At 42.2% G+C, this 19,651-nt stretch overlaps 3 protein-coding genes across 6 annotated transcripts in view; 1 reads left to right on the top strand and 2 right to left on the bottom strand.

Annotated features, from left to right (window-relative positions):
• Positions 1–3,555: 3,555 nt before the first annotated feature.
• Positions 3,556–4,829, bottom strand: avpr2l (arginine vasopressin receptor 2, like). The gene is made up of 2 exons (XM_042079667.1): positions 3,977–4,829; positions 3,556–3,749 (listed from the first exon to the last, which is right to left on the bottom strand). The coding sequence occupies exons 1-2, from the start codon at positions 4,827–4,829 to the stop codon at positions 3,670–3,672; spliced, it is 933 nt and encodes a 310-aa protein (XP_041935601.1). The 3' UTR covers positions 3,556–3,669.
• Positions 4,830–9,458: 4,629 nt separating this feature from the next.
• pnpla8 (patatin-like phospholipase domain containing 8) overlaps positions 9,459–19,651 on the top strand; it is a 24,585-nt gene continuing 14,392 nt past the window's right edge. The window contains exons 1-9 of one of the 4 annotated variants that reach the window (XM_042077996.1): positions 9,459–9,900; positions 11,599–11,621; positions 11,678–12,840; positions 13,118–13,267; positions 13,754–13,905; positions 14,818–14,912; positions 15,266–15,437; positions 15,599–15,656; positions 16,584–16,778. In XM_042077996.1, coding sequence (XP_041933930.1) covers positions 11,905–12,840; positions 13,118–13,267; positions 13,754–13,905; positions 14,818–14,912; positions 15,266–15,437; positions 15,599–15,656; positions 16,584–16,778 — 1,758 coding nt within the window. In that variant the 5' untranslated portion in view covers positions 9,459–9,900; positions 11,599–11,621; positions 11,678–11,904. Of the gene's footprint in view, positions 9,901–11,300; positions 11,362–11,598; positions 12,841–13,117; positions 13,268–13,753; positions 13,906–14,817; positions 14,913–15,265; positions 15,438–15,598; positions 15,657–16,583; positions 16,779–19,651 lie in introns of those variants that run through there. The other 3 variants (XM_042077997.1, XM_042077998.1, XM_042077995.1) reach the window with 3 other exon arrangements.
• akap14 (A-kinase anchoring protein 14) lies at positions 10,527–11,233 on the bottom strand. Its single transcript, XM_042077999.1, has one exon. It carries the CDS (start codon positions 11,231–11,233, stop codon positions 10,718–10,720), a length of 516 nt encoding a protein of 171 aa, XP_041933933.1. The 3' UTR covers positions 10,527–10,717.

Raw genomic sequence — 19,651 nt, 5'->3', positions numbered from 1 at the left:
CACCTGCAGCCTCAGGCTTTAAGCATACAATCTGGGTCAATTAAGACTACACATCCTATTCAACTGTTTCCTCTGCCCAAAACTGTTTCAAAATAAAAGTCCTCACTACAATAATCCACTGTTAAACAATTTAACCCATTAAACTACTGAACTTTTTACATTCAACTTTTAAACGGTCTACTTTTAAACTATCATTAAACTATCTATCTATTAAACTAGCTGTCTATCAACAACTTTTAAACTATCTACATTCAGCATTTAAACAGTCTACTTTTAAACTATCAACTTTTATTAAGCTATGCAACCACCATGTCTGTTCTAGGATCACCGCAGTAACCAGCTTACAGAAGCAGAGTTACTCAGGCAGGCTCTCCTCCAGTGGTGATGGCTTTGCAGCTCAGCCTACTTTTCATTTATTTGCGTTCTGGACTGTGTGGAACTCGCCACCTGGCTTGAGTCATCCCCTCCCCACTGGTAGACTGCACTGGTGATGGATGATGTTTGGGGGGATGTTGGTCACTGTTGTAAGTGGATGGGCTTTGGTCATCAAAGCAATTTGTTGTAAAATCTTAGTTTGTAGCTTATTAATTTGAGCATTAAAATCAGAACCTTAACGCCCGGTTTCACATTAAGACATGGATATTGATTGTGTCGATTGTGACTGTTCTCGCTTGCCGGTATAAGTGCTACTTTTAGTGACAATTTTAATGACAATAGTCACAAAAAAGTGAAGATGCATACATGGACAACGATACATAAAATCAGCAGTTTAATTATATTTTATATATATATATATATATATATATATATATATATATATATATATATATATATGATGAGTATATCAGTCACAATCGACACAATCAATATGCATGTCTTAATGTGAAACCGGGCGTTAAGGTTCTGATTTTAATGCTCAAATTAATAAGCTACAAACTAAGATTTTACAACAAATTGCTTTTGATATATATATATATATATATATATATATATATATATATTCTACACAAGCTATACATCTTGTATAGCTTGTATAGAGGAATAGTTTTTTGCCAGATGAGATGGGAAATGCTTGGCACCTTGGCACCTCTAAATCTTAGAAAATTGTCTTTTAGGGGATGAAGAGCAGCAGACTGCCAAATTGAATAAGAATGAATCTGAATTAGCTATAACTATAATTAAGCAATATAGCACGAGTGAGAGGGGTTGGTCATGGATATTCCCACGGGTGTTGTTCGGCCGTAGCCACGAGGCCGGAGGCCGAGTGCTAAATTGCTTTTATACAACAATTCTACCACAAACTAAATAATCTGAAAACACCCCAATATTGTTTAAAAATGTTAATTTCGACATCGTTCTTACGCATCAAAAAACAGTTCCCTTTTCAATAGACAGCGTCTTGGTTGCTAGGTAACCAACATTCCAGATCCCTCTTTACGGGTCTTTGTGGTTTACGTGTCTTCTTGAAAGAAATGTTGAAAGTCGGGCTGAAATCACATTCATATCTAGCTTTGCTGCATGCATGTTACAAGGACACTGGGCCATGTTATGTAAGGGACATGGTACTGCAAATAAACGGAAACATAGCCTACATTGCAGAACCACTCAACTTTATTAATTTATGGTGAATAAATGTTACACTACTGTGCACAGCCCCATATGTTTTTCTGACACGATGCTAGCACGTTAGCAGCGGTTAGCTAACTATGCTAACGTTAGTTATCTACAAGTCTCCTCCAAGTGACAATCATATTATAGGCCCTACACAATGCTGGCAATGCTGAGAACAATTAGCATCCTCGTTTATCTTACTTACATTGAGTTGACTGTGTAGCTTAATCCACAGATGTGGTGAAGCACTGTTTCGTTATGGTTTGCTAAGGAGTAACCCATTGCTTAAAATAGTGGAGAGCTGGGATGAGAACATTGTGTCAAATCTTCGCATTGTATCGCGGAGTGATTTATTATTAGCTGTGCAAAGTCTGAGTTGAAATGTCCAGGGATATTCCAACTCATGGAACGTCTCTCGGCCAATCAGAAACAAATAAATAGTTCCATAGAACCCAATTGTTGTATAAATTAGCTATAACTGCCCTCATGATTCATGTGAACAAATAAAAGGAGGAAAGAAAAATGGATGGTCTACAAAGCATTCCTCCATCTCTATGGAAACCTCACCCATTCTAATTCTCAGTAGGTAGTCAGAATATAATGGGCATGAAGTGCCTTTCCCTGAAAAGCCAAACCAACAAGCTTCAATTTTGCTGCTACGCTGCTTGAAGGTAATGACAGTGATTACTGTGCAGGCTAGTATAGCTGAGGAAATCTTCAGCTTCTTAGATCAGTGGGCCAAAACATGCCAGGGACGAACACCCGTGGATATTAATCACCTCTAGTTGGAGAAGTGTCCCCATGATATTAGCAGATACAGCATTGGAAGTCGCATGATGAGACTGTGGAATTCTAACCCTCTATCTTCTCTATAGTTATGTCTTCGTCATTACTCAAGGACCTTCTGCAATAGCACAGGTGTCATGAAATGGCCTTAACTGGGGAATGAGAAAATTTTTTTGTAAAGCTAATTATCCCATAATAGCCCAGTCTGATACGCAGTAATAGGGTAAATTTGGATTTAAATCGCCTGAGGAACTGGCAGTCGTGTAGAGAGGGCTCGGCTGTGAGGATGCATTACTGATAAAGAGGGCCTTATGCAAAAAACACAAACATGGAAATGTCACAACAAATTGTCCAAAAATACCATTAAAAATGTTGCATTATAATGTTTATAATGAGTGGTGTTTATAATGAGTCTTTGAAGTAAAGTGTTATATGATGCTTGGAAATTGTATTGATAATCAATTGAGAGTTCTCAGTGAGACACATTTGAGCAAGAATCTTTTAAATTTGTTTTGGTCTCTGGTAATATATTTTAAGCTTTTATTTATAGTCCAAAAAACTATACAAGTCTACAAGTAGTGTCATTAACAATGGTAATAGTAACACCAATAACTGCTTAATACCAAAATCTTTTTTTACAAGCATGGAAAAAGATATGGCTAAAAAGGCCAAACCAGAACAAAGCACAGAGAAAACAGACAGGTTACTTTTACTCCATTCTACCATACAAGGTGCACACAATAATAATACAGATAATATGTATATTTAAAGTCTATTTATTTTACAGCACATTTCTGTCAAGAGCCTAATGCGATTGACAAAAATCATGAAGACACATCAAATATGTAATATATAATAATTGCATATAGCCTATATATAAAGTGCATATATACAATATGATCAATATGACAAATAACAAAAAATGCAACAAGAAGTCACACTCCACTGCTGGGTTTATTTTCAGCTTCACTGCACCCCTCTGCTTCTGCCGAAGTCTTGCAGTACATGGGGTGTTTCTTACCACAGGACCTATACCACACATTAACACTGACAGAATACATTCATCACACACATTAACATGCTTTGAACATGGCGTCCAGCTGGTGCAGAACATGGGTCATTATTTGAGTAGACTAAAACTGCATCACCCTGTGTGACCACCATGAAGACTGATTGCACTTAGTCCAATCAGTTCAAACCTGAATATCAAGTAGGCCTACTCTCCAGCATAACACATTCTGAGGGACCTCCGAGTCCCAAATCCCAGTCTGTTTAGCTGTAGTATTGGTAGATCCAAGGATTGGTGCAGCTGTTGAGACTGGCCAGCAGCATGATAATAACAAATACTGGACCTGTAATTGCAAAAGAGAAAATAAAGATCAATTAATGTCAATTAATAGTGAGTATAAGCGTGGGATTGGGAAGTTAAAATACCCTGTTGACAACTATTTCACTAGCGCACAATTTATGTTTTTTTTTTCCAGGGATTTCTTTACTTGTCATTGTTAAATTGAAAGTCCCTACTACATGCAGTGTTTTTGAAGCTACAGTGAAAGCATCAGTTAGTCTCAGTACCGACCCTGAGTTGGTGCGCTTGGGCTCCAAGCTGACCACAACTGGACCACGAAGAATGGTGTCCAGCATATCGAGTATGCTAGGATGATAACAAATGTCATTTTGATGGTCTTCAGCATTGCGCTCGAAACCCCTCTGGGATAGGAGCGTCCATCCCCAGTCGCACCCTGTAAGGTTTTCCTCTTCATGTTGAAATAAATTCCCGTGCATATCCTTAATTGACAGTACAATAGGATAATTGCGGGCAAAAGAAACACCGACAGAGTAATCCAGGTGATGTATATTCGTTGTCCCCATGGCTCAATGAAGGTTGCCCAACAGTCGTATAAGTTGTCTTCGAACCTTTGAAGAGAGAATATGAAGAGTTGCGGAGTGCTGAATATCAGTGAAATTAGCCACGCTGCTCCGATTGCCACATACCTTCGAAACGAGCCTTTGAAAAACGACACCATGGGTTTACACACGGCGTGGTACCTATCTATCGTCATAGCAACTATCATATATGTCGAAGCGAACATACCTACAACTTGGAGGTATTTTACAATTCTGCATAAAGAATCCGAGCCTTTAAATCCGTGCGTAATCTCCATGGATAGCTGGGGAAGAACTTGGAAAAAGGCGACCATCAAGTCAGCGAGACACAGGTGGAAAAGAAACAGCTGTGTCCTGGTGTTTCTTTTGCGCTTCTTCCAAAGCGTGAATAGCAGAAAGAAATTTCCACAAGCTGCAAGGACAAAAATCGCTCCCAAAATCCCAGCTTTTACAAGCGCAAAACGCCCTCCGTTTTCATCTGCTTCTCCAAACTGTTCCGGTGAGGACGAATTGCGGTTGAAAGTGTGATTAAATGTATTCGACATGATCACGACAGGCGAGAAACGCTGATTCTTGCTGTCTTTCTTATGTCCTACAGTAGGCTATGTGATGAGGTGGAAAACATTCCAACTCCGTGGTGGGGACCTGCGATTGCGCACATACGCATTGGTTTAATCCTTGACTTGACTTGACTCACCACAGACACATATTTGGGTGTATTACTAGCTCATTGCTCTGACACTTTGGGTCACCATTAATGTGGTACCTTTCCTTGTTTTCATGCAGTTTATTCACAGTTTTAATAGCTCAATGAAACCTAGACTATAACCATTCCTATTATCCGGAAGCATCACTGAAATCTCCCATCACAATCAATTGTTCTTCTTTTGGTAATATTCAGGTAAATGAGCCAGTTTTAAATTGTTTGGAAGTCTCATAAGTAACACGCAATATCAAATTAGATATTAACATACAGGTATAGCTTAATATCAAATACCAAAAGTAGTCTAACTTTAATGATCATGTCTGCTTTATTAATGCTAATCACAACACTAATAGCATTCACTGATTACAAAGTGACACTGTAAAAACATTAGTGTCCGATATGTAACTTCTATTACAGTCCAACATTTCTGTTATATCCAACATCTTTACTTCTGACACAATCCAACATCTCTACTCAATGTTCCAACAAACATCTGTCACAGCCTAACATCTCTAAACAGTCCAACATCTTTACTTCTGTCACAATCCAATATCTCTCTACTTACAGTCAAACTAACATCTTTGCTCTTGTGTGTGTCACAATGCAACATCTCTCTACAGCCCAACATCTCTATTTCTGTCATAGTCAAACACTATGGGGCAGTCGTGGGCCTACTGGTTAGAGCTTCGGGCTTGTAACCGAAGGGTGGCCGTTTCGATCCCCGACCAGTAGGAACGGCTGAAGTGCCCTTGAGCAAGGCACCTAACCCCTCACTGCTCCTTGAGTGCCGCTATATAGGCAGCTCACTGCTCTGGGTTAGTGTGTGCTTCACCTCACTGTGTGTTCACTGTGTGCTCTGTGTGTTAACTAATTCACGGATGGGATAAATGCATAGACCAAATTCCTTGTATACGCAAGTATACTTGGCCTAGAAACCTGATTAACATTTACATTTGTTTACGGTTTACAGTGTAAACCAACCTCCTCTCACTCTCTATGGGTGCTTAGTCAGTCAGAGGTACAGTACTGCAGGATGAGGTGAAAAGAGAAGCAGGGTCAAATGAACATAGGCCTACATCTTTCAGTATGTAGAACCATACATCCACATCCAGATCATTTGGGCCCTTTGACAGACAATAACTCTGGGCCCCCCGATAATATATAGTATTATTATTGGGGGGGGGCTCTCTGGGGGCCCCCTGTCACAGTGCTGGCCCTTAGAATCGTCCTAACCCCCCCCCCCCTGCTTTGGCAACTTAACACAAAATATGTCAGCCAAATGTAATGTAATGTGATGTAATGTAATGTAATGTAATGAATCTGTGTATGTGTAAAGGCGTTTTCATCGAATTATAGTAGTGAAGGTGTTCACTGTTCATTTGACTCTTTCCACTTTTTTCTAGTGTTAGCACTCTGTGGTGACCTCCATATCTATGATACACATGCTGTGGTACCCCTCTGTGTTTGTTTATGTCTCCATATGCCAGAATGTGTTCATCTTCAGTGAGCTTCAAGATTTTACTTTGATGTCTGGGTACATAACATGATGCAGCAGACGGTGTGTATTATGGCTGTGAACATCTTGTTGTTTTACCACCAACACATTTCCATTTAAACTTCACCATCAATTTAATAGGATGTAGGCACACACACACACACACACACACACACACACACACACACACACACACACACACACACACACACACACACACACACACACTGTAGCCTTTACATAGACAAGCCACTTGTGACATGGAAATCTTAAAATTAAATATGTGTATTTTTCTCTCTAATGCTCTAAAGGTTTCGAACTTAAGGTTTCGAGCATAATGCCATGTCCATATAGTCTTTTGAGACAGGGTAATTTTGTATGGTCTGGTCTAAAGAAAATAATGTTAATGCTTTAACATGCTGTGCTAGACTGTCATAATGTAACCTTTTAGGTCAGTGTTCTGAATTGTTAGGTCAAGTGTTCATGATCCTTTTTAGAGCAATCACATTACAACATGCGCTCCCCCATCAGCATACAGTAGATCTCTTTTTGCCACCCATTTTTAAGATCCTAAGTTAAAAAGACACCTTGACACAAAGACCGAAGCACACAAATGGCAGATGACACAAGTCCAATAAAACCACCTCAGCCATGAAGGGATTGAGTGTAGGTTATGAAAGAGATGCCAGTGTAGGATGGCAACCAGGCAGCAGCCTTTCATAATGGTAATGCACCGTTCTTAGTGCACAGTAGAGCACAGGGAGTGCAGGGACGTGAGACAATGAGGCTTGCTGGTGGATTTCACTGTAGCCTCCTGTTTGCCATATAGACTTCACATAACTGTAACTCTCCACGCCTTATCTTTAGATCTCACTCTTTTGTGCTGTTTTGTCTGTCTGTCTGTCTGTCTGTCTGTCTGTCTGACTGTCTGTCTGACTGTCTGTCTGATTCTCCACTCCTAGTTCCAGTCTGATTGCAGATAATCATGGTAATGATAATATTCACTGCCCTTAGAGTCTTCACACATCATGCAAAAGCTAGAAAAGGTCACACGGTCTCCAGTGTGCACATCGACTGAACAGCAGTGTGATAGAGATAGAGATAGATAGAGAGAAGGTAAACTAAACTCAGGCATCAAGAAGGCTGTGTGCAACGGCAATGTCCTGAATGGTTCAATTGATGACATCAGCACTTAAATCACAGCGCCTTGTTTCGATCAGTCAGTTTTTAGAATATTACCCAAGAAAGGGCACACTTTTAACATCAAGTCACTTGGGCCCTGAAAGGGCTGCCCAGTAGGGTGGCTCCACACAAATCTTTAAGTTTTGAAAGAGCCTGCACAATGGCAGGCAGGGATTGAGGGATAATTCACTCTGTCAATCACCTCAAAGGAGTGTGGCTGTGTTCAAAAAACAGACTTGCGTTTTAAATCTATGACAATTTTGTTCACTTATCTGAATAGGCCCGGGGGATTTCACAAAAAATAACTCATGCAAGGCTGTCTGCTTTCACACACAAGCGCTATACAGCATAATTGATTCGAAGTGGCAACGCTAAATTTAGAGGCAGACTCACAAGGCATGGAATAATACATTTTTAATAATTCTTGATTGGTCTCAGACACATCATTTACATCGATGACAACAATAAATGACTCTCTACAGTCTTCCTCAACAGGACTGCTTATCATAAAGCTATATCTCTCAATCCGACACGCACTGCCTCTAAGTACAAACGTATAGCTGTGAAGAATGGGGCATTTGCATGTTGCTATGGAAATGAGGGAAAGATGCACATGCTTGTTTGTTGTTGATTTATTCTACAAATAAGAAACACTGACATGGAAGCATTCCATTCATTCTCTACCACATCCCAAGATAGAACTTCATCCCAGTTCTTTTATGCTGGGATGAAGTGAGGATGTGGAGAAAGAGGTAAAAAGGAGAAACAGTCATACCATCTCAGTGTGTGTATTATCAGCAGCGAAATAAATGTAAAAAGAAATCACATCTAATATAGGGGTTTACAATTAATCTCATGGGACCACTTTTGCAATCTGGAAATGATATAGAGAATGCGAGGCAAATTGTGTGCATCATGGAACACGTTTATTGCTAAAATTTCTGTCTCTGACAATTAGGCCTACTGAGGCAAGATCTTGAAAAGACCCCTTGGGGAATGAGACATGATGAGAGGGGGAAATGAAATGAACATGTTCTGTCTGTGTAGAGAGGCACACAGCCTTTGGCACCCAGGGCACCTGATGGGAGCTTATTGTGAAATGTGATTTGCAATTATAAGGTGAGTCATAATTCCACAATAGCTGTGCCAGTATCAGATCACAAACTCCCCAGGGCTTGTTGAAATGACCTAGGAATATGGAAGAACAGAATATCTGTTTTGGTATAAAGCTTTTTTTACTGGTTAGTGTCTGGAGTCTGACTTAAATGTGTTGGTCATAGGTTAAATTTTTGACTAAATGTCATTTGTGGACTGAAAGTGTGTGGTCTACGGCAAACTATTTGTCTGATGAATGCCCTTCTTCAGGTTCCATGTATGCACATTTGATTTAGGGCTAGGATCCTGTTTAAATGTCTATACAGATGTTTCAATTACCCTGCTTAATGCTTAACAATATAGGATGTTTCATATCCTGTAACAGAAAATAGCACCACATGCCCAGTCACAGGTTTGTCATGGCCTTCATGCCCCATATGTAGTCTGATGCCATCTAGTGTTCAAATTGGAACACAACGAAAACAAGATACATATCTTTTTTTTTTTTTTTCATTTTTGATTGAATGAATCTGTCTGTCAATTACATTGGTTGACTGAGTGATTGACTGATTTGACTATCAGACTGACTGACTTGCTGATTGCTGATACAACAGTTAGTAATTCAATGCAAGATCAGGTGTGACAATATTGCAGTAAATAACAAAAGGTCAATTAAGGGTGCCATAGCCTACCATCATTAGGGAGAAAAGGATACTGACTAGGCCTGCATGCAGTTTTTGGCCTCTTCTTCATTTCTCCGTTATTGGTTGTGTCCAATAATATAGCACATCATGTCATCATGACCAATACTGGACAAGATAAGATAAGATATGATGCAGTAGTTTTGAAGCTTGACAACATAACGGATTTGCCAAACCTTGCATCATGTTTAATTAAATGGGAACTGGGGAGTAATGATAAGTCACTCTGAAGCAAGCACACACCCATGCAGTAAAACGTATGGGTTAAAGGTATTCATATACACATTGGGAAACTGGCGTATGTAAATTTGAATGGACGATACTTGACGTGGGCTACGTTGACTACGTTGGCTAGCTAGCTGGCTTGGAAGCTGACATCCACCTGCATCCAGAGGTTTAAACAACGTCTTCTCTGATCACCGTCAAGGAGCATGGAGGTATATTTTGATCACACATTATTCTTAACGCATTGGAATTGTTGTTGTAAGGGTCCCTTCAATAACGTTAAATACTGTTAAAGCAATGTGAAGTTAACTGTCTGTGAAAAACTGTCGATGTGGTAAGTTACTAGCTAGCCTACACGCATGAGAGATACAGTGACATTAGCATAGGTAGCTGATCATCAATCAGATAATGACTTTAACCTTCTTTGGAGAACTGACAGTGAATTGATGTTAGAGAGCTCAAAGTCAGTCGAACCATTACAATAATGAAATATTTAAAGCACAGAGATTTGGATAATTTAGCTAGCGCTGGACCATTTTAGCTTGCATTAGAAGTGCAACGACGTGGAATCGAGGTTAGCTAACGGTAGCTACACTATTATTTATTTCCCTTTGGGGATCAATAAAGTATCTATCTATCACCACCAGAGCATCCTGTTGCATGGAAAGTATGACTTTATCTACACAAAACAATATAATTGCTTATCCAGCCATATTTATTAGGCAACAATTACTGCTGCGCCAAGTTGCGTCCATTACGACTAACGTTACCCTTCGATAGCAGCGTTTTGTTATAACGTTATAACAATCTTTGACAACAGTTAGCTTGAGTCATACAGTTTAGTGTTGACAACATCTTAAGTTTAATACAAAGAAACATTTAGTATACACATGCCGTTTATGTCAGGCCCATGGGCGTTAGCTTATGTGAGGAAAAGCTTGTTGACATGTTAACTGTTAGCTAGCACTAGTGCTAGCTGTCACCAGCAACAATGATCAGTCAGTTATTATTTGTTTTGGTGGTGTCAAGTCAGAACTTGACCGTGTCTTGAAGAAAAGCCTTGCTCTCGATGACGTCCTTTAGCCACTTCTCCCTGAACCTCGTCTTTCCTGGACGATATATCAATCTGTTTGATTCCACGAAGAAGTAGACCTCCACCGGTAGTGTTTGTGGTTTGATTTTTGAGATCTCGATGACGAAGAAAACACAAGCTGTTCCCCTAGGAATTGGAGTTCTTCGAGTCGGGACGCTCCACTGTGCTCTGTAATTATATTGTTTATGATACTCCAACTGAATCTCATGAACAAATTCTAGACTGTAAAGCCAGCTAGAGTCAATCTCCCATGTGCTAATATACTCTTCAATTTGTTTTTTTCCGATATCAACAGTGAAGTCTTTGCAGGTTACCCAATCAATGTTTTTCATCTTGTAGTCAGACAGGGCACCTTGGTCCACTGGCCTGCAGCCCACGATGGTCTGTGCTGTTTCAATGACATTTTTGACGAGTTCGTTTGCTCTCACAACTATATCGGATGAATTCTCCATGACGGTCCGTTAAAGCAAAGTATCGGTATTTAGCTTCTAGCTCTTGAGATTTTAAGTTTCAGGTATTGCAGACTTTATCGGTTAGCGTTATCAGCAGTGCTGTCAGTTGCTATGGTGACCGTAAACAGGTAATTTGGGTCCTAGTCAGTGACCGCACATGACAGTGGTTTTACTTCAGTAACTTCAAGTTTTTTTATTTATTTATTATTTTTTTTTAATGTACGGTGCAAAGCTGCATCATATTTTATAACGAAATGGTCAAATAAAATCAATTAATCAAGTCTAATCTTGATTGATTGCCTTAGCATATTTGGTGTGTTTGGTTAGAGATGTAGCCTAATGTAAATTTTTTTCTTTATTTTCAGACGTCCAGTCATGATAGAATCATGTCAAGATCCTGTTGGAAATAAGGCATAAAACAGGTCTCTATAAAACGGTGGATAGTTTTTGCAGAAGATCCTCAGCCATCTCTTTGTGGATTTTTCCCCAATGGAATGCAGAGAAATAAATAGTAATTCAGCTACTTCAAAGAAGAAGCATACCTCTCTATCTGTGAAAAGATGCAAATCCAACAGCCAAACCCATAGCTGGGTATCAGTGATGGAGATCTGAGGCAAGACAAACTGTCTCATTTTAATTGTCCCAGTGCAGGCTCTTGGAGTAGCTGACGCATGTCCCGAATCAGGACCACGCTGGACACCGTCTCCAAAGCAGTCAGCGGAACGGTGAGCGGAACCGACTTCCTCTCTAAGATCACAAGGCTGAGGCCCGGCACTACCACCACTGCCACCGTTGGTGCCGTGGAGGTCCATGTGCCCAGCCCTGGTAACCAGGAGGCAGCAACTGTTGCCGTGACCGCAACGGCAGTTCGATCGGCCGTCGCCATAGAGGAGCTTGAGCGAGAGAAGATGCACGAGGAGGAAGTTCCGGAGCAGGTGGAAGCGCCTCAAATCCAGGCAAGAGAGAAGCTGAAAATCAGCCTGGCCTCTCAGGCCGGCACTGTGTCGTCGTCGGTGGCCAAGCAGACCTTCCAGCGCTTACAGCCGGCTGCGTTCTCCACCAACATGGACGAGACCTACAGCCACCTCTCCCAGCACGTCAACACCTACTTTGGCACTGATGCCCCCCCGGATCCAGCAGAGAACCAATGGGCCCAGCAAAGGAAAAGCCAAGAACCTTCAGCTCCCGGGCCTCAACTACACCCGTCTCTGAACCAGGAGCATATACCGGTCCTGATGCCTGTAGCAGGGAAAATGCCCATGCAGACTTCCCCTGATTTGCCCTCTATCGAGCACAGTAGCCCCCCTCCTACCACCCCTGTTGCCCCCAAGCCGGAGGATGTTGCCCCAGTGCCCCCAGCCTCCCCCAGGAGGGGCATCAGCCACTACCTCTCCTACCCCAGGCCCAGCGTGCAGAGCTTTGTGGGCAGCTACATCACCCCGCTGGTACCCATGTTCCGTTCGGCGGACTCCCAGAGTGCCTCGGGTAAAAAGGACAAGCAGCCGGCCGCCTCGGCCCAGATGGCCTCACTGGAGGGGAAAGAGAAGAGCAAAGAGGAGAAGGAGGCGGAGGACAAGGCCCAAAGACTGCTGTCTCAGAGAGAGAGGGTAGGTCGTCCACAAACCCACCACATCTGTACTGAGTGGCCATCCATACTCCTCAATTTCCTTCTTTAATTAATTGGTAATAATCAGTTATGATCAAATAAGTGGCACTAAATCACACTGTATCAGCATCTTGCCAATACACAGTCCTACTTGTGTGTTCAAGTTCAAGTTCACATACGTGGTGACAAGTACAAATGCAGTGAAATGGAGACATATACAGTATGTATATGTATTTACATTATATACTGTATATATTATATATGTTTGTGTTGTGTAGATCATAGCACGTGCGAGTGTGGACAACAGGACGAGGGCTCTGGTGCAGGCCCTGCAGAAAGTGACCGACGTGAAAGTCACCGTGAGCCGAGTGGAAGACCTCAGCTACCATCTAATGGAGTTCCCAGAGACCAGAGGGGTGGCTGTCAAGGTAGGTGTGTGTGTGTGTGGGCGAGAGAGGTGTGTACGTATGTGTGAGTGAGAGACCAGTCTCACAGTAACTGGCCAATACTGGCACATTTTTGAACTACACTTCTTTGTGAATAACAAAGATGGAAGCATCAGTGCATTTTATTCTCCTAACAAAACAAATCTATAGGGCTCCTGGGCACACGGACTCTGTAGGAAACAAGCAAACTGTTGTGCTGGAGCCTAACTCTCCCTGTGCCTCTCCCCCTCTCTCTCTATCTTTCTCTCTGTCTCTCTCTTCCTCTCCCTTTCACCCTCTCTCTCCCCATCTCCCTATTTCTTACTCTCTCGCCCTCTCTTCCCCTCTCTTCGTCTTTCCCTCTCTCTCCCTTTCTCGCCCCCTCTCTCCATCACCCTCCCTCTCTCACCCTCTCTCTCCACCTCTCTCCCTCTTTCTGCCTCTCTCTCCCTCCCCTCTCTTCCTCTCTCTGTCCCTCTCGCCCTGCAGGAGCGAGTGATCCCGTGTTTGCTGAAGCTCAGGCAGGCGCGGAACCCAAGCCTGCAGGCTGCGGTGAGGCAGGCGCTGGCCGTGGTGGGCTACACAGACCCGGTCAAAGGTCGCGGCATCAGGGTGCTGTCCATCGACGGAGGAGGAACCAGGTGTCATGAAAAACATTTACATTTACATTTAGCATCTTTATTTGCCATTTTTGCTCAGGTACAAGTACATGTGCGTCAGAATTCTTGTGCGAGTCTATCAATCACAAAAATAGTAATAACGATATAACGAACACAATATAAAAACAATGTATGAACACAAGATACAGATGATAAAGATGTATTCCTTTAGCAGACTCTTTTATCCAAAGCCACTTACCAAAATGAAGAATAGCATTAAAGCTACAATGCAGAAGAGATCTTGGTAACAATAAATACTATCACAATAAACACTACCACCAGAGTCCAGAAGTTTTAATAATCAGTTTCAGTTACCAGTAAGTGCATGTTCAGTATAATAGTTTGTTAAAAGGGTTGGAAGGTTGTTAGAAGAGTTGGGTCTTCAAGAGCCAGGATGGAGGATAGAGGCTGCACACCAGATATTGCTTCCGAAAACCTTCAATGTTTTATTACCTAGCTGGATGGTATCATGCCGCAGGTAATAGAACAGTAGTATTGTACTCTATTGAGATGTACAGTTGTATTTAGGCTTGCATGTACAACCGTGCTTGTAAATGAAACCGTCATGGATGTTTGTTTTCCAAATCAATTATTTCCATGCTGAAGGGATATGTGTTTAATGAGGGTGTGTGTTACTGGAAACAGAATGGTTACAATAGGGGCATGTATCTATGTAACGTAAGGGCATCTAACAAAAGCCTCAAATTAATCCTTTCTTTGATTTATTCTGATGAATAAATGAATGCAAACATCATTCATTTATTTGTTTATGTTTATTTTCACCAAGGTCATGTCTTTTAAAACATGTCTTTCGCGACAGTTACTGTAATGTGGATTCTTTTGATTGCTGTACATGCATGTTGATCTCACATTAACCCACTGGATGTCTTTCAGGGGTTTGGTGGCTCTGCAGACTCTGCGTAAGTTGGAGATCCTGACAGGCAAACCCATCTATCAGCTGTTTGACTACATCTGTGGAGTCAGTACAGGTAGAGCACTCTGTACTGTTAAAAACCCATCTATATAGTGATTTTAAAAAAGAGTGTATATATATATATATATATATATATATATATATATATATATGACTGTAGGAGGAGAACAGACATAAGTTATTTATTCTATCTTTTCATTGCTTTGTATACACACACACACACACACACACACACAGTATAGATAGATTAAATAACTTATTATGTCTGTTGTCTGTTCTCCTCCTACAGTCATTTTTCTTAGTTTAGCATTTGTTGCTTATACGAAAAGCAGTCTGTTGTGAAATTTGTTCCTGTAGAGCCCTGTTCAAGTGACCTCTAATGGTTAACCTTTGACCTCTGTTTTCTAGGCGCCATCTTGGCTTTCATGGTAGGGGTGTTCCAGATCCCCCTGGACGAATGTGAGGAGATGTATAGGAAACTGGGTTCCGATGTCTTCAAGCAGAACCTCATTGTGGGAACCGTGAAGATGGGATGGAGCCACGCGTACTACGACAGCGAGATTTGGGAGAACATCCTGAAGTGAGTAGTGCTGTGGTCAAAGGATATTCCCCTTAGAGAGAGAGAGAGTGTGTGTGTGTGTGTGTCTGTGTGTATTTCTGCTTGTATTTGACCTGTCTGTTTGTGGAGGAGGTATCTTGTGGTGATTGCATGTGTGTGTTTTTTGTTTGTTTGTTTTTCAGAGAGAGAATGGGTGATGGTCTCATGATTGACACAGCCCAGAATCCGAAATGTCCTAAGGTAAGTGCCAAATGTCATAAACAATAATTCCATCCAGTACACCAGTAGGTATTTTTTTTTTTCTTGAAAGAACTATTTATTTTCTGGCGATCTAACGGCTCCTACACACAGTTGCGTTCCGTCAACACATGCCAGTGGGTGTTCCCAACGGAAGCCATGCAAACATGCAAATGACTTGAAGTATAACCGTAATTTATACAACAGCAACAGCTGAACTTCTCAACGTGAGCGACGGGAGAAACGCGACGCAACGGACCCACAATTCAGTTCGGCAACGGATGACGTGAGCCCATGTAAAGTGAATGGGATGCGTCTCCAGCAACGCAATGCACGCAGCTGTGTGTAGGAGCCGTCAGTAAAACATGTTTTTAGAAACAACAGTGAATTGTCCAATGAAATAGGATAGCTGGTCTTTAAAATCATCTTCGCCATCTCCCACATACATTCTCCAGAGTCAGTAGACTGTGTTGCAGGGTTCCCACGGGTAATGGAATTTCTGGAATATCATGGAATTTTGGAAAGTCTATTCCAGACATGGAAAGTCAGGGAATTTCATAATTTCGGGGGCAAAGTCATGGAATATCATGGGATTTTGTAGCAGTTCAAAATTTACTTGCCGAAATACATTAATACAAATATATTTCCACTTAGAATTGGTGTATATCTGATTATTAGCTTTACTGCTTGCTTGAGTAGTTGTGGTTAGTCCAACTTTGTTTATACAATGCCCATTTATTCATCTTCCACATTAAAAAAGTAAAAGATTCTTGAATGCTACGCGACTGTTCTGAAATCTTTGGTCGGTATATTGTACCATTTATTATATAGGAGGTCATGGAAATTCAGATTTTTTGTCAGGGAAAGTCAGGGAAAAGTCATGGAATTTTACATTTGTCTTAGAGTGGGAACCCTGGTGTTGTCCTCTAGGTGTCAGCAGTGAGCACGCTGGTGAACCGTGGCCTGCCTCTGAAGGCCTACGTGTTCAGGAACTACAACATGCTGCCCGGCGTGCGCTCCCACTACCTGGGCGGCTGCCAGCACAAAATGTGGCAAGCCATACGCGCCTCCTCCGCCGCCCCGGGGTTCTTCCAGGAGTGCATGCTGGGAAACGACCTGCACCAGGTGAGTGGGACCACCGAGAGGGACGTGTGTGTGTGCGTGTGTGTTGGTTGGTGTGGGTGTGGGTGTGTGTTGGGGGGTGTCAAAACAGGCACTTGAGGTTGCAGAGCTCTGTTGATAAAAAAGTCTGTAACAGTTTAATCCAAAACAGTGTTTCCCATACATTGACTTATTTGTGGCGGCCCACCACAATATCAACACTGACCACCACACAATGATTTTCTATGTTGTACTACTTAAATGGGATGAAATCCTTTCATTGTAGAGCTATGTGCACCTTTGCACAGCCTCTCCTTGTGTCTCTGTCCCTCAACAAACCTGCATGCACGTTTAAAGAAAACATAAAAAATCCTGCAAGGATTGTTGTTGGCAGAGAAGACGACTGGCTAAATCGTGATTAAATCTGTTAGCATCATAACCATGTTGCGCAAATTTGTTGAAAACTGTGAACTCCCCCCGTCACCTACCACCACAAATAGAATTCAATTCTGTGGGAAATACTGCAAAGCGACTTCCAAACCGCTACCCCACCACCAGGGGGAGCCAGTTTTGGCAGAGGGTGCCATATCGTGGTATCTCATAAGATAAGCAGAGCTGCTGAGCTGGACTGGGGATGTTAGACAGCAGCACATTTGAAAACCCTTGTCAGTTTAGGTCTGCCCACTTAGATGGTCATGGTGGCACGTTAAATGGGCCTCCATCAGGTAAGCAACTCCTGTTGGTGTGAGGCCTTTCAGTCCTGGGCCTGGACTCTTTCTTTCTTTCTTTCTTTCTTTCTCTCTCTCTCTGTTTCTCTCTCTCTTTCTATCTTTCTCTCTCTCTCTCTGACTCGGCACATTCTCTGTGTGTCCTTCCTATTTAGTTTTGTCTAGTGCATGCTTGGTTCATTATTATTTTTATTTTTTTTATGTTTGTGGCATTATCAATTAATACCAGTATGCATGTTAGAAATGTCCACATTAAAAATAATTGGCCAGTCTCACCTATCAGCTCTTTAAATCTCACTCTGGGTTGTGTAAATTCACCAGTTCAGATGCTGTTGACTCCAACAACTCCCTTTGCTCCTTGCCCTCCCACCCACTGGTGCCTATTCTCTTGTCTATATATAGGTAGATTGCTCTGAAGCAATTAGTCTCAAACAGGAACACCTAGCTCTTTGTCCTGAGATCAATAGCAGTTAGCTAAAAGTGCCTTGCCTGGAAAAGCCTCGCCAAGGCCACTTTGAAAGAGAACCCCTTCCCAGTAAGGCCAGCTGTCCCTGTAGGGCTCTACTGGAGTGGCCTTTGAAGCAATACAATCAGTTTATTTATTTATTTATGTTTAAGTATATATATATATTTTTTTTTTTTTTTTGTTGCCTTTATTTGTATAGGGCAGTGAAGAGTGACAGGAAGTAAGTGGGAGAGAAAGATGGGGTGGGATTGGAAAATGACCGCAGGTTGGATTCGAACCTGGGTCTCAGTGGGCACTCGGACCCGTTAATGGTACGGGTGCTGTAGCCTGCTGCACCACAGCGCCCCCCCACAATCAGTTTATTTTACCTCAAAATAACGGCTTCAGACTACCTCTGATGCTGCACTGTAACATTGTTGATTGGGCAGGATCTTGACTCTGGTCCCCCCCCCCCAGGAGAGGTAATCACGGCAAGTTGTCCACTGATGATTAATGTTCTTCTCCACATACTGGTTTGGACAATAACATTGCTGCACAAAAAGTTTCCCTGCGTAGCATCACCTTTACATAAAAATCAGGAGGGAGTTGAAGCTAATTATAGTCCCTTTCAGAGAGATGAGATGTGTGTGTGTGCGTGCGTGCACGTGTATGTGTCTTGACAGCCACAGAAATAGCATCAAACTTTAAGCGTCTTTTTCTTTTGGAGGACGTGGCGTCATCAGCTCTAAAGTGGACTGATTGTCTTTCTCCTCTTCAGGGAGTATTTATGGAACAGACTTGCTCAGATATGTCTGCTGACACTCCATCCCGAGTTGTTTGTTGATGTTGTTGTTGTTGTTGTTGTTTACATAGAGACTGACTCAAGGGTATCTCAGAGGACCCACTGGGTCTAAAAGAGGACTGGGCCTAACCCTTGCTACATCTGTGCCAAAACCATCCTCCTGATTTGCAAAGTAATCCTGTGCTGCACACTAAATAAATAATGACCGATGCCTCTCTGACAGTTTTCGCTTTTGTGATCATTGAAACACTCCCAGACAGTCTAGTCTGATAGTTAGAAGTGAGGACAGACACTGAGGTTTATACCCAGGTCCCGAGGAAGCATGCTCTCCGATTAGATGAATGACTCACTGTGAGGTCATTCTCAAAGAGTAGCATAAACAGCTGTCCAAAAACGTCACTCACTCTCTCCCTCATAACGACTTATTGAGGCTAGCCTGGCACACTCACTCATAACGGTCTGCTGTCGCTAGGCTGGCACAACTAGCTAGCCTGGCACAACTTCATGTTAGCATTAGCATTATCTCGGCATTAATCAACCCTCACCTCCTCTGCCTCAGCCACCCACCCGAGATGCACTCAAGGGGGAGCCAGCCGTTTGAAGGCAATCCGAAGCCAAGCCCAGCCAAAGTCACAATGTCCTCTCGCTGGGGCAAAAAAACAAGATTAATCACCCCAGCCCTCACTTTCCCCCTGGTGCTGTCGGAGGATGCGTCATACGCCAGCGTCTGCTCCTGCGGCTCGCCACCGGCCTCACACGGGCTCGTCCACAAAGTGGCCCTTGTCTGCGTTTAAGAGCATAAGACAGAAGTCCAGTAGACTTGATGAATGAGTTACATTCAGCACTGCGCAGATGGGACTTCTGGAAAGTTCCATGCGGCTGATTTATGAGTATGACCGTTGCACCGCACATTTGACAGGTA

Source organism: Alosa sapidissima, chromosome 22 (genome assembly GCF_018492685.1).
Source record: "Alosa sapidissima isolate fAloSap1 chromosome 22, fAloSap1.pri, whole genome shotgun sequence".
NCBI lineage: Eukaryota > Metazoa > Chordata > Actinopteri > Clupeiformes > Clupeidae > Alosa > Alosa sapidissima.
Note: the sequence above shows the minus strand (reverse complement) of the source record. Positions and strands in the feature narration are given on the sequence as shown.